Here is a 13321-nt window from a genome sequence, read left to right as displayed (position 1 = left end):
ATTTTTCTAGCATTCATTGATATTCACTTGTGTATGCATATTGTATCTTATATTTTAACATAATATTGTATTAAAATGTGAATAATAGATGACCATAGATGAAGAAATATATATTAATACAATAACACATACCAATTAGATTTCTTATACTCTTTAAATAAGCATAATTTATTTCATCATTGGTCTGCACATCCACAGGAATAAGTTTAACACAAAAACACACAAAGTCCTGCCTCAAGTCTCCAATCTTTATTAAGCAGTTTACACTATTTATGCTTTGCATACAAAGAAATGTAACCGCCTTATCCTGTGTGTTGCATTGTATTATGTTTTTACTCCATAGTTAAACAAGAAAACTCCATTAATATTATTTCCATTAAACGCCACAGACAAAATGCTACTATCAGTGTATTAAACGAATTAATCAATGGACGTTTTGTGTTAATATTTGCCGGAAAATGCTGCAAGTATACCCTCTGTTGTTGTCTGACCCGATGGACAGCGCGGGTTGTTTGGAACTATTGAGAGCTCCATGAACCACGTGACCGCGCGGCGGCGAGATCAAAGCGTGTCGCAACTCTGTTTCTCAACGGCTCTGGTCAGCACCAAGCTTCAGACACGCCCTCCGTCAAGCGTTGATGCTGACGCCCCGTTGAAGCAGCGCTGCGCAGAATGAATGATCACCGTATGACATCAAAGTACCGCAAGAGCGATTTGAATTCATAGGATCCGACTGCTTTCTTACCGCTGTCGTGGTACTTTGATGTCATACGGTGATCATTCTGAGATCGCATTTATGTATGAATCGAGATCGTAATTTTTTCCGATTAATCGTGCAGCCCTAGTGTGAGTACATACGTGCATGTCTTTTTTTTTTATATCTCTAATTCAGTTGTATTAATAATTTCCAATCTAATAGTTATCTTACTATGGAACAGAAGCTAATGAGCTTTGTGCTCAGCGTCCAGGAAATTCTTTTCATCCAGCGCTCATCAGAGATAGAGAAGCTCTGTACTGCCCACCGTTTCAAAGAGCTCCTAACCTTTTCCGCAGAATTCTCAGTGATTAACTATTCTTCATTTAGACTTTGTTGTACACAAGCCTAAGACACTGATGAAAAGAAGCAGAAAAGAGAGAAAAGCAAAGCAACAAGGAACAGAAGCGAGTCAGAGCTGGCAGAATGCCAACTGCATTTATGCAATTCAATTATGTTTACATATCGCTGCACCCAATGAAAACACGCACTGTTCTCCGTATGCAAACAGAATGGTTCCTGCCTCTGATTCCAGTTGTCTCTCCGTTTTAGTGCGGAACGCACAACAACTTTCTTGTTCCGTCTCTATGTCTTCTTTCTCGTTTCGTCTCCCTCACTCTCTCTCTCTCTCTCACAACATGCAAAAGCAGCAGGTTCACACAAACACCAGCTGGGGCTGTTATTTGCTTATCAAATGTATTCTGTTGTGAGCGAAAAAAAAAAAACACGACGCAATCGTCGACTGTGCGAAGCAGAAGGGAGAGAAGATTATTATTGTTGTTTACCTTAAAACGGGATTAGACTGTAAATTGGGTGCCAGCTTTTAATAGGGCCTAGCAGGAAGAGAAGTGCAGAACGCGCTGCAATTATCGCATGGAAAACTTCTCGGAGAGGATTTAGCACACGGCGAAGAAATGCACTTAAAACTCGCCCAACCTTAGCCCACCTTCCTACCTGCCTTTCTCTCTCTCTCTCTCTCTCTCTCTCTCTCTCTCTCTCCCCCTCTCCCAAGCCGCCTAACTGGTATGTTTAATTTAGCCCTGGTCTCTCGTTCGCATGCATTAAATATGGTAATAGGTAGCCTTAAGAGACGGTGTATTAGGGCTTGTATTTTTAATGAACCTTCTGTTTGAATCCTGGCTGTATGACTTCACATGCGTTCATGGCCGCTCCGAAACTTGTTTATACGCATACGGGGCGCTGACACCCACCCTTACCCACCTGCTTCCTACAGCCGCAACAAGTCCTTAGCGTAACCGCCAGAGAAAGAGGGTTTCTGCTGAACATCTCTACATCTGCGGGCGCTAGCTATTTGCCTTGGAGATTAGAGGGCCGTCATGTGGCTGTAGAAAATGAGTGTGCTGGCTGGCTGGGTGTGATGACAGCTTGCCTGCAGTATAATGATACAAGACCCTGACTTTGGCTGTGGGCCTAATGACAGCAAAGCCTTCCTCCACGTTTACTTTTGATCTGCTTCAGTCAACAGCAGCTTTTTGCCGTGCCACTGACAGATGGGCACTTAAATTGATCAAATATAGAATTGGCCTCTGCTACATAGTTTTAATTAATATTAGCTCTATTACTATGACACCGTACGTAATTTAAAAAGCACTTAGCACAAGAAATCCAACAACTTCAAACAAGATGCTTTTCAGTGTTATACTGTGTTCTAATTGCATAAATATCACAAAACTCTGAAATCTTTATATATATACGATATTGAGAGTTTTATGAGTTTTGTATCTATTTATTATTTTATGCATATACTACCAAAAGTCAAAGGTTTATGTAATAGTTCAGATTTTTTTTAAATGATTTTGAACTAATTCTCTTACCCATGCTGCATTTATTTGATTAAAAAAATGTAAAAACTGTAATACTGTGAAATATTATTCAAACACAAAGGAACTATATATTTTAAAATATTATAATTCATGTTGATTATATTACATATTTATTTTAAATATAAAAATATTGATATTGAAAACAGTTTTTTTTTATTGTAATAATATTTCACAGTATGTTTTTGATCAAATAAATCCAACCTTTGTCAGCATAACAAGCTTTTGATTAAAAAACATGAAAAAAATCGTCTACCCTTTGGTTGTGTGTCAAATTGTTGTAATGATTATTTTTATTATTATATTTTAGTTTAGTTATATTTTATTTGTCATTATATCTTAACTTTAATATGTATTAAATATACTGTGTATTGTATCAATCAATCAATCAATCAGTCAGTATTCATAACATATCAAATAACCAATCTTAATAGACCCCCTAAAAAAGTTTTTTTTAATGCACAATGTGATGTCTTATTTTTCTTCTTTTAGACATTAAGTATCTTCTGGCTGAATTTGTCACTTTAAATTACTTGACACTGGAATGGTTGGTGATTGAACTGGAATTGCATGCATGGTTAGGACATGGTGTTACACACACACACAAATCCATCCTTAAAACCACACAAGCATTGGTCATAGTGACATTAAAGCTTGTAATTGATAGTGAATACCCCCATGTCAGAACTTTCCAGGGCTAATGAGAACACAACTGTCTGAGAAAAGCATAGAGATGATTAAGAACTGACATTTGTTTTCAGTGCCTGACCCAGAGCAGATCTCCGCCAAGGTTGCCTTCGCCCCAATTTACTGCTGTGTTATTGCTAGCTGTTGCCTTTAGTCAACATGACCTGATGTTTAACACGGCACTTTCGTCCCTCTCTCACTCTTTCTAGTTCTGGCACGGGACTGTGATACGGGCCTTAATGCAGAACTGTCCTACTTCATCCAGAGCGTGGACTTTGACATCTCATCTCAGGGAGTGGTGAGCCCCAGTCAGAGGCTGGACTATGAGAGACCCAACCACATGTACGAGTGCACGGTGGTGGCCGTGGATAAGGGAACACCCCCTCGTACAGGCACAGCTTCCATCCGTATCCGTATGGCCAACGTGAACGATGAGGCCCCTGTCTTTTCACAAACTATGTATGATTCTTTTCTTCTGTCTGCTTTCATTTTCCTTTTGATTGCAAAGCTTTCTGGAATACTTGATTCTGATTGGTCACAACATTCTGCAATCAAATCTTTGCATATAATCACTACTTAAACAATATAATTAGTAGTTGATCTCTCAAATCACTCCACTTTTTGTTCTCACATAATGAATGAAACATTTATTTATTTAGCTGATTTTCATTTAAAAATGACATTATATTTGCAAATAAAAACTACAAAACTAAATTGAACATTGATCTCTCAAATCAAAGTCTCTTTCTTCACACATAATAAATCAATTTATTGATGTATTTATTCAAAATAAAATATAAAAATGTATAAATAAAAGGAATTATTATAATTATTATTATTTTATATAAATAGTTGTTAAATGCATGAGATAATGTACGTTAATGCAAAATTCCTTTACTTCAAAATTGGGGATTGTTTTGCCATGATTGTACATTATCCCACTTATTTCACAGCTAATTACTTAAATATATAATGTAAAATAATGTATGTATAAAATAAATCAAATATAAAATAAATATTTGGAAAAAATAATATATCAATAAATAACTGGACATTAAATATCCTAGTAAAAACGTAATATATTTAAAATACATTTATTTCATACCAAGTATGTTTCAAATCTATTAACATATTTACCGACATATTGCTCGAGACTTACTGATACAAAAACTATAATTAAACTATATTTGGAGTACTAATTGTGCACAATGTTGAATAATCTTTAAATTCAAGATATATTAAGTGCATCTGAAGTACACTTGCAATAGTTCCACTTTAGCACAAACAAATATACTTAAGTAGATTTTTAATTGAACCTCAGCACTATTTCTGCACAAATAAAGTGCATTAAGTACACAATTAGTTGTTCCAATTTAGCAGACTTTAAGTATACCAGTTTAGTTTAGGTACAATTGCAGGGTATTTTTTAAGTACATACATATGTAAATGTGTTTGTAGTATACTTAGCATGAAATTAATGTATTTCAAATACATTTTAGTATATTTACTTTTCCACTAGGGTAGTAATTTGAGTTGACAAATATTAATTTGACATGTATTTCACTGCTTATTTCTGTTCTATTTTAGGCTAGTTTTCTATTTTGTTCTCCTCCTCTTTTTTTCCTAGTATCTCTTTGGAGTGCCTAAGAATATACAGTTTTACACTCTTTTTTCATCACAATGGGATTTCATCAGAGCAGATCCAAGCAGAGGGTCCTGCGAAAGCTGAGCATCAGGCTATACGGCTCTGGCATTTATTGAATGTAGCCAGAAGGAGAGGCAGACATTTGGTCAGATTCAGCAGAAAGACAACAATCACAGTGAAGCAAGCGAGCCTGCTACACACACACATAGAGCTCTATTTGAGAACCTCATCTCCCTTGGTAGGAGTTTGGGAGACACATAAAGGAGCTGGTGGTGGTGTATCGTCATTAGAGCTTCAGTATGTGTGTGTGTGTTTATGTTAGGATTTGCTCTGGTTCTTCTCAGTGCAGGGACCGCGTGGTTGTTTGTGTGCGCCCTGGGATACGCTTCAGAGGCCATGTAGGGGAAGCAGATGGTGGGTCTGTGATGTTCTGAGCCTGATCTGTCTGTCTATCTATCTCTGTCTCCCTCTTTCTGCAGATATAAAACCTTTCTTTCGGAAGACGCCGGCCCGGAGACGCTAGTGGCCATTGTGCATGCCAAAGATCCAGACGGGGATGGTGTAACATATGCCATTACCGGGGGTAACGAAGACAGCAATTTTGAGCTGGACAACCAGAAGGGTGAGTCAAGTGGGATGCAAAATGTGGGATGCTCTGGTAATAGCGTCCAGGCATCCGGTACAACGCCTCAGGGATGCTGTCTTTAACAAGAACATCCAAAGCCATCAAAAAACGCATTTCCTCTTCCTGTCTGCTTAGCACGCGTCTTTAATCCATGATTCAACTCACGTTTGTGGTATTTGTAGAAAAAACAAACACCCCTTGTGTTGTTTTTGGTCTAGTTCTTGTTTTGTGTGTGTGTGTGTGTACTTGTGTGTGAATGCAATGTTTGTCTGTTTTCATGCCTGCCTGCCTGTGCGCTTTCAGTCTCAAGGTTACATTTGTCTGCAGTGTTTGCTTTTCGTTTGTTTACCAGCACATTTTATGCCTAAGAGCTGGAAAACAGCAGTATGCTAAAGCTCTCTCCTGCCTTATCAGCCTCTCGGCACGGCTGTTCCACCACCCAACCCATTACAGGCCAGCGCAGAGAGATGGCGCATGGCTTCAGCACTCAGAAAAGCTGCGTGGAGTTGTCACTTCAAGATGCAGCAGCACTTTTTTGTGCACAAGTTGTTTGGTGAATGTGCAACCGTTAGACGCCCATTTTGCGAAGTTGTTAAGCATGATGCATAAAAGCAGTTGTCATTCTTTACAGATATTAATGTTTTCGATTCAAGAGGTTGTCACCTTGGGTAAAAAAGTGATTTTTTTTGGTTGTATGTACACTTTTGCACCATACTTATTATGGAAATAATACACTTTAATTTTAATAACAAAGAACTTTCCAAAGTGTGAACTGAATGTAATGTTTTGAGCACTCAATTTGTACTTAATTTGAGTTATTATTTACATTATATTAAATGAAGTTGTTGAACTTTAGAGTTCTTTTTTGTACTGCTGAATGTTCTGACAAGCTTTTATGATAAACTAAATAATACTTTAATGTAATTTGGGTAACACTTTAGTATAGGGGCCGGTTCTTACTATTAACTAGTTGCTTATTAGCATGTCTATTAATAATAAATTGTTTTTTTATTAATACTTATAAAGCACATATTCTGCATGACCATATTCTACGTCCTTAATCCTGCCCAATACCTAAACTTAACAACAACCTTATTAAGAATTGTAATAAGCAGCAAATTAGGAGTTTGAGGCAAAAGTCGTAATTAACGTGTGATGGTCATTTCTAATGATATTTGTAATAACTTAATTGTAATGATAAAGCTGCTATTTAGTAATTTTGAAATATGTTAATTTTAAATTTGATATTGACACACTACAGTTAAAATTATAATCAAGTACCTTACATGTGTATGTTAGTCAGCACACATAAGTGTACTTTAAAGTATAACAAAAGGTGATTAAAGCAATCATTTAAAATGTACTTAAAAGTAAAACAGTTCATTTTTTATTATTACAATGCACACTTAAGTGTGCACTTAAAGGTGCAATAGGAGATCTCGGAAAATGCTAACTTTAGCCTGATAGCACTGAAAGCGAATGTCCCACCCTCCCTGCAATCGCCGCCCAAAGCCACGCCCCCTGAACGCACATACACTCAAAGAGCAGAATACCAGAGACAACATTAAATTATTACAATAGGCTGCATCAATGGTTTCCAATTACAGTCATCGCGCCCTCCTCGCTCTGCACATTTCATATATCTTATCACGTCCGACATTTGTTCTGTTCGCCCGTAAGTCATAAGTGCCCTGCGAAGTGGACATCACCAGATATTCCACCATGATTCCAGTTCAAAGCAAGCGTATATGTTCCATACAAAGGGCATTAAAGTGTGCGAGACGTCAATTTAAATTGCATTTATTTACAGAGGTATATTATGTCACACTTCTCTAGTAAGTTTCGTCTGTGTGTGAAAATGCTGCGCAAAATTTTTGACGTTTTTTGCCTTTATTATGATAGGACAGTGTAGAGGAGACAGGAACTAAAGTTGGAGAGAGAGGGGGGTGGGATCAGGAAAGGTCCTCGAGCCGGCATTTGAACTGGGGACGCCCGTAACACAATGGCGTCATATTGCCAGCTCTGACTATGAAAGTGTTCACTCTTTAACTGGTATTGTATTTAATTAATGTTATATTAAGTGCAGATTCAACGCAATTAAGCGCTCGTGTCTTTTACAGAAACAATAAGATGAGCTTAAGCATTCTATTGAATTATTTACAGGCATCATCAAACTGCGGCGTAGTCCTCCTCCTACACTGCGCGGGCCTCAGTATGTCCTCAACGTCACAGCGACTGATGACAACACAGCCGGTGGGCCACTCCCCCTCAGCAGCTCCGCCCAGGTCATCGTTGGCATCAATGACATCAACAACAACAAGCCAGTATTTGATGAGGTGAGGTTAAAAGATTTAAAAATATATGTCAAAATCCATTTCTAGTGAGGGATTTATAAGTTGAAAGACTAAATCAGTGGACAGAGAGGAAGCATGACCAAAAGTGTGTACAGGAGAAGAGATCTAGATATGAGTACAGAATTCAAATATATTCTCTCATTAAATCTGCCTAGCATGAAGTGCCTCAGGCTTTTAATACCAGTGACACTGTGAACACCTCACTAATGGCAGTGTTTAGAGACACAGATGAAGTCTGAGGGAACAAAAAGTAAAGAATGATGGGTGGGAGCTAATATACAGAAATAAGAGAGCGAAAGACATACTGTAAGATAAAGCAATAAACAAAGAATTACGTCTACTGATGACATGATGACATGCACACAGTCTCATTTTATTACCCAGGTCACTAAAAAAAACTTTAGATCATTGTTGAACAAATTTTCCATGGCATAATTCTCAGTTTTCAGGTTTGTTTCTAAATGACATCAGACTGCCGTTAGCTGACCTCCTTTACTCTGACTGTGAACCAGACACCTGAATTGGTTCTTTAAAATGATATTGTACATCTAGCTAAAATGCAATTTATGAATTCTCCTCAAAATGAGCAAGTAAAAGAGAGCAAATATTAAAGAATGTGTACAAAATGAAACACAGTGAGAAAGAGATAGGTGAAAGCAGAGCTGATGGAAGAACAGACAGCTGGCAGAAGGAGATCTAAAGGCTCTTGGAGGTCTCCGGTGGGAGAGCTTTTCCGCGCAGGGCGGTGGTGCAGGAGAGCTGTGTGTGAGTGTGTAGGAGGCAGAATCGTGTCCCTGTACACTCTCCGTGAGCCCCACAGGCCCTACTTCTGCTGCTGCCGCCACCTCCTCTGCTGCTGCCCATGAATATTTCAAGGAGGAATTACTCACCGGCACAGGGGATGCATATGAAATAGAAGCACTAAGTGAGCCCCAGGGGCAACATCTGGCCCTGTTCCTTCCTCTCACTCTCTTGGTCTCTATGCCTGCCCTGCTGACCAGAGTCTTTTCCTTCTGTACTGTATCACTGGTTCTCAACTGGTTTCAAGACTCTTGATTTTACCTCAAGCAGTGATTTAATGCAGTATCAAACTTGTTTATTGCACAAAAAAGTTCTTATATTCCAACATTGAAAGTTATTTATGTATTTATAAATATTACTATGAAAAATGTTTGAACACCTCAGCAGTCTTCTTTTTCTGTATTCTGTGTTTGGTTTGTAAATTCCTCTTGAATTTAGATGGTTTTATGCTCTGTGCAGCTAATAAACGATTGCAAAAAAAACACATTTGCATCACCCCAAAATAAAATATATTAGAAAATATATTTTGCATAAAGAAATTGAAGAAAATGTTTGCATTGCATATTAGCACTTCAAAGCCAAACATTGAATTGACTTATAATGTATAATGGAATGTTGCAGTATATAAAATGCAAGTATATATGAAGTACAGCATTCAAAATGTAATTAGAAGTGGAGACAACATTACATTTACTTTGTGAATTGGATAGGTCTGCTTTCTTACATCTGTTTGCAAACTGAATTGTGATAACTTTGTATTTCATTAACACAAACCCAAAGCTTAAGTCTTAAATTTAAATAAAACTAGCATAAAACTACATTGTAAGCACTAGTATTTCCTACTAGTAGAGTTTAAAACAGTACAACAAATATTACCATGAGTAAAAACTTTCAAATTATAATTTTTTTTCCTTACAGTAATGTGGAATGAAAATGTTTCCACCACAGGATAAAAAAAAGAAGGTAATTGTGACTTATTTTACAATTCTGACTTTTTTCCTCACAATTGTGAGATATAAACTCAGAATTTCCAGATACAAACTGTCTTGCAAAGATATCTGGCAATTCTGAGAAGAAAAGTCAGAATTGTAAGATATAAACTCAAAATCATAGGAAAAAAAGTGAATCAAAAGAAGAAACTGTGAGATAAAAAGCCAATGCAACTGGCATTTTTTATGGTGTGAACCAAAACCAGAATGCCAAGATGTATACTCAGAAGTCTAAGAAATAAAGATTTGCAAGAAAGAAATTCAGAATTCTGAGTTTCGCGATTGAATTTTTCTCTCAGAAGTGCGAGTTTATATCTTGCTATTCTGAGTTTGTCACAGAATTTCTCAAAGAAAACAAGCCTGAATTTTAAAAATATATTTTTAGAAATATTTTTTATAAAAAATATTAATGGTCTTTATATTAAATTTTAAGATATCTTTTCTTTTTCTATTGATTTTGAAGTGCAGTATGACCCAATCATGTGAGGTTGTGAGGTTCACCCAAAACACTGCCTCATCTTGGTCGCACATGCTTTTCGACATTCAGCCGAATACAAACCCTCACCCTGCTTTGTAGTCGCTGGTTGCCGGTGCTCTTAATAGCACTGCAGATTATGGTAATAGACTATCTGTTCGAGTCTTTTCCCTTGCTAAACTGAGAAATCCTCTCTAAGCCCTCTCAGAAGAGTGAGTATGTGTATGTCGAAAGACAATGAGAGGTGTGAAGTGCAAAGCACAGTGAGAATTCTCTTCAGAGGCTGGGAGGGAGGCTAATTCCAGCTTTTAGCCCTGGTATCGATCTAGTCACTTGATTAATCGCCTTAAGTTGACATGCCTCTCCCTTGTGGGCACCGCTCACCAGGACGCCCTGCCAGATGCCCGCTCTGTAATGAGAGCATGATGAGAAAGCAAGTGGAGGAGGAGGAAGAAGGAGGTTGAGGCTTCATTATGCGTGTGTGTGCTCCTATTATGGACTTCAAAAGACGAATTTATTAACACTTTATCCTAAATACAAACTTTATTCTCTCTGTCGTCATATCTTGGTGTCCTGTTCCCGCTTTTCTTGCTCTTTCATCTGTTATTATGAGAAACCATATGTCCAGCATAAATCTAGTACTGTTTAATTTTAGTTTGAGATCTTGATATTGGCCTTTTCCCAAGGCATTTGCTAAGTACGTATTTCTGGCATTTCTATTATTATTATTATCAATGTCTGAAACTCTGGATTTGTTCTCTAAAGTGCCACAACTACACCGTGAATGCACTGGTCCTGGAGAATCAGCCCCCGGGCACTTTTGTGCTGCGCGTGCAGGCTCACGATGCCGACACAGGGGTCAATGGGGAGGTCAAGTATGGGATAATGCAGAGGGACGGGGCCTCACCCGGGTTCACTATCAACCCTGACACAGGTATTTCCTTCCTCCTTTACCAGATCATTGATTACATGCAATTGAACTTGAGGTGTCATGTGTTTCTAGTCAATGGGCCTCATTCTTTAAACATAAGCAGAATGCATTTCTTTATTCTTGGACGCCATTGAGATGTATGTAACAAAACATTATTTATATTTAGTTTTTAAATATTATATAACTTTAATATAATTTATATTTAATAAAATAGAAGTTTCAGAAAATAAATGTATTTATATATTTTTTTATTTTTAAGTTTGTTGAACATAAATGTGTGTTGGAAGTGTGTGTACACATCCATCCTATAATGATAAAAATCCACCCAGTGGTTTAAAATCCCCTTTCTCAAATCAGGCTATTCTGAGAGCCGTGTCAGAATGACGCAGTTCTGTGCAGATTGACAAGGTCATTTTACCTTAGACTCGCCCTGAGTGAGCTGAGAGCTGTCCACCTCCGTTGCAGGGGAAGACAAGATGTCCCGATTAAGCGAAAAGGTGTTTTGTTGTTAGATGTAATAATGAATAAAGCAGTCATCATTTACTCCTGACATCTGAGCCGCTGAAGACACAGAGGATTGTTGCAAATCACAAATGAAATGTAATGAAATGTGCATTGTATGTGTTGCACAGGTGTTATTAGTACGGCGGTAAGTTTTGACCGAGAGAGGCAGCGAGAGTACACATTATCGGTCACAGCGACGGACCAAGCACAGGAACCCCTCATCGGCATCTGTCAGATCACTGTCCTCATCGCTGACCAGAACGACAACGACCCCAAATTTGAGAATAGCCGCTACCAATGTAAGAACCACTGAACAGTGTTTTTAACCCTTATGAAAGACCTATTCAAATTGATTCAATGTTACAGCATATTTTTCTGATGTAAAAGTAAAAGAAGTTTTTTTTTTTTTAGATGGGTACATAGTGATATTATGGTATGAAATTTTCCAAATGGTCCTCTGTAGTGATTGGATCTGTTGGCAATACTTAAGATATGTTTGTCTGCCGTGACGATATATAAAGGAGTTATAGGAGAGCAAGAACATAGTACCAACTCACATTGTAGCTGTAGACGCTTTAAACATTTATACATGGACCTTTAACATTGCACTTAACGGCAGGAACGGATTTTGCAAGCTTAACAAATTCTCAAGTCCAGGATTCCTGAGTGTAGTCAATACACATTAAACCTTAATATTAAAAATGTATAACAGTCTGAGCAAGGTGAGCTTTAATGCGCTGAACACAGTATAAACACGTCACTAATCATTTTTAGATGCAATTGGATACAGTCCTGGAAAGCTTGCATAGCCTAGAAGTGATAATTTGCTTTGCTCTTCTAAGTCATATTATTTATAATTGCAAATATACGTTCAGTCAGTTTTATGTCAGAATTCCTTTTCATCACATTAAAGTTGAACTGAGAAAGCTCATTAACAATTAAAGGGCAAGATTGAAACGTTTTCTAACGCATTCTCTTTTTTTCCTTTTCGCTGCACATGGATTTTAATAGCAGCAGGCATTTCTTGTTTTAGACTGTTGTTATTTGTTTTTGTTGATACCTGTGTTAAACTTGCCCATGCCAGACTTCCTACGAGAGGACACTCCGGTTGGGACGAGCTTCCTGAGAGCGGCAGCTCATGATGACGACCAGGGCACCAATGCAGCCATCACCTACTCTCTGTCCCAGCAGAACCCAGCCTACTTTCACATCAACCCCAGCACAGGATGGATCTACGTCAACCACCCCATCTCACAGGTACACATACACACACCTTACACTTACACATACACATACCTAGCTTTCAAAATGGAATAAAATGTATTACAAAGCAAAATCAATTTCTATTGGGCAAACCCATTGAGCACCTGAGCAGAAATATACTATGTAAAATGAAATAAATATATACATGATTCAATAGATAGAATTAATCATTAGTAATAAATACAGTTGTTGTATTTTGCTTTATATGTATTTAAAATATTATAATATATTTGTATATTATATTAATATTAAGGATTTATTATAGTGCTTTACTTGTTTTAGTTAAAAAAGCTCTATTTATATATATTTTTTTTCTTTAAGGTTGGCTCCAAATTGAGGTTTGTCAGATTTAGTTAACCTTTGTTTTTTCCCTTAAAGTAAACACATATGCAAACTTGTGTGTGTTTTATAGAACACACCTTCTCATCCTCCAGAGAGACCGGATCTTATTC

General features: G+C 37.4%; 1 protein-coding gene across 1 annotated transcript in view; it reads left to right on the top strand.

Moving 5' to 3' along the window:
- Positions 1-13321, top strand: part of LOC306878570 (neural-cadherin-like) — a gene marked incomplete at its 5' end in the record, with an annotated part of 129391 nt that overhangs the window by 74083 nt on the left and 41987 nt on the right. Inside the window, 6 exons of the mRNA XM_079430997.1 lie at positions 3492-3741; positions 5407-5549; positions 7716-7888; positions 10937-11105; positions 11735-11905; positions 12691-12863. Of these exons, the coding sequence (XP_079287123.1) occupies positions 3492-3741; positions 5407-5549; positions 7716-7888; positions 10937-11105; positions 11735-11905; positions 12691-12863 (1079 nt within the window). The remainder of the gene's footprint in view (positions 1-3491; positions 3742-5406; positions 5550-7715; positions 7889-10936; positions 11106-11734; positions 11906-12690; positions 12864-13321) is intronic.

This window comes from Barbus barbus (assembly GCF_936440315.1).
Source record: "Barbus barbus genome assembly, chromosome: 12".
Lineage (NCBI taxonomy): Eukaryota > Metazoa > Chordata > Actinopteri > Cypriniformes > Cyprinidae > Barbus > Barbus barbus.
Note: the sequence above shows the minus strand (reverse complement) of the source record. Positions and strands in the feature narration are given on the sequence as shown.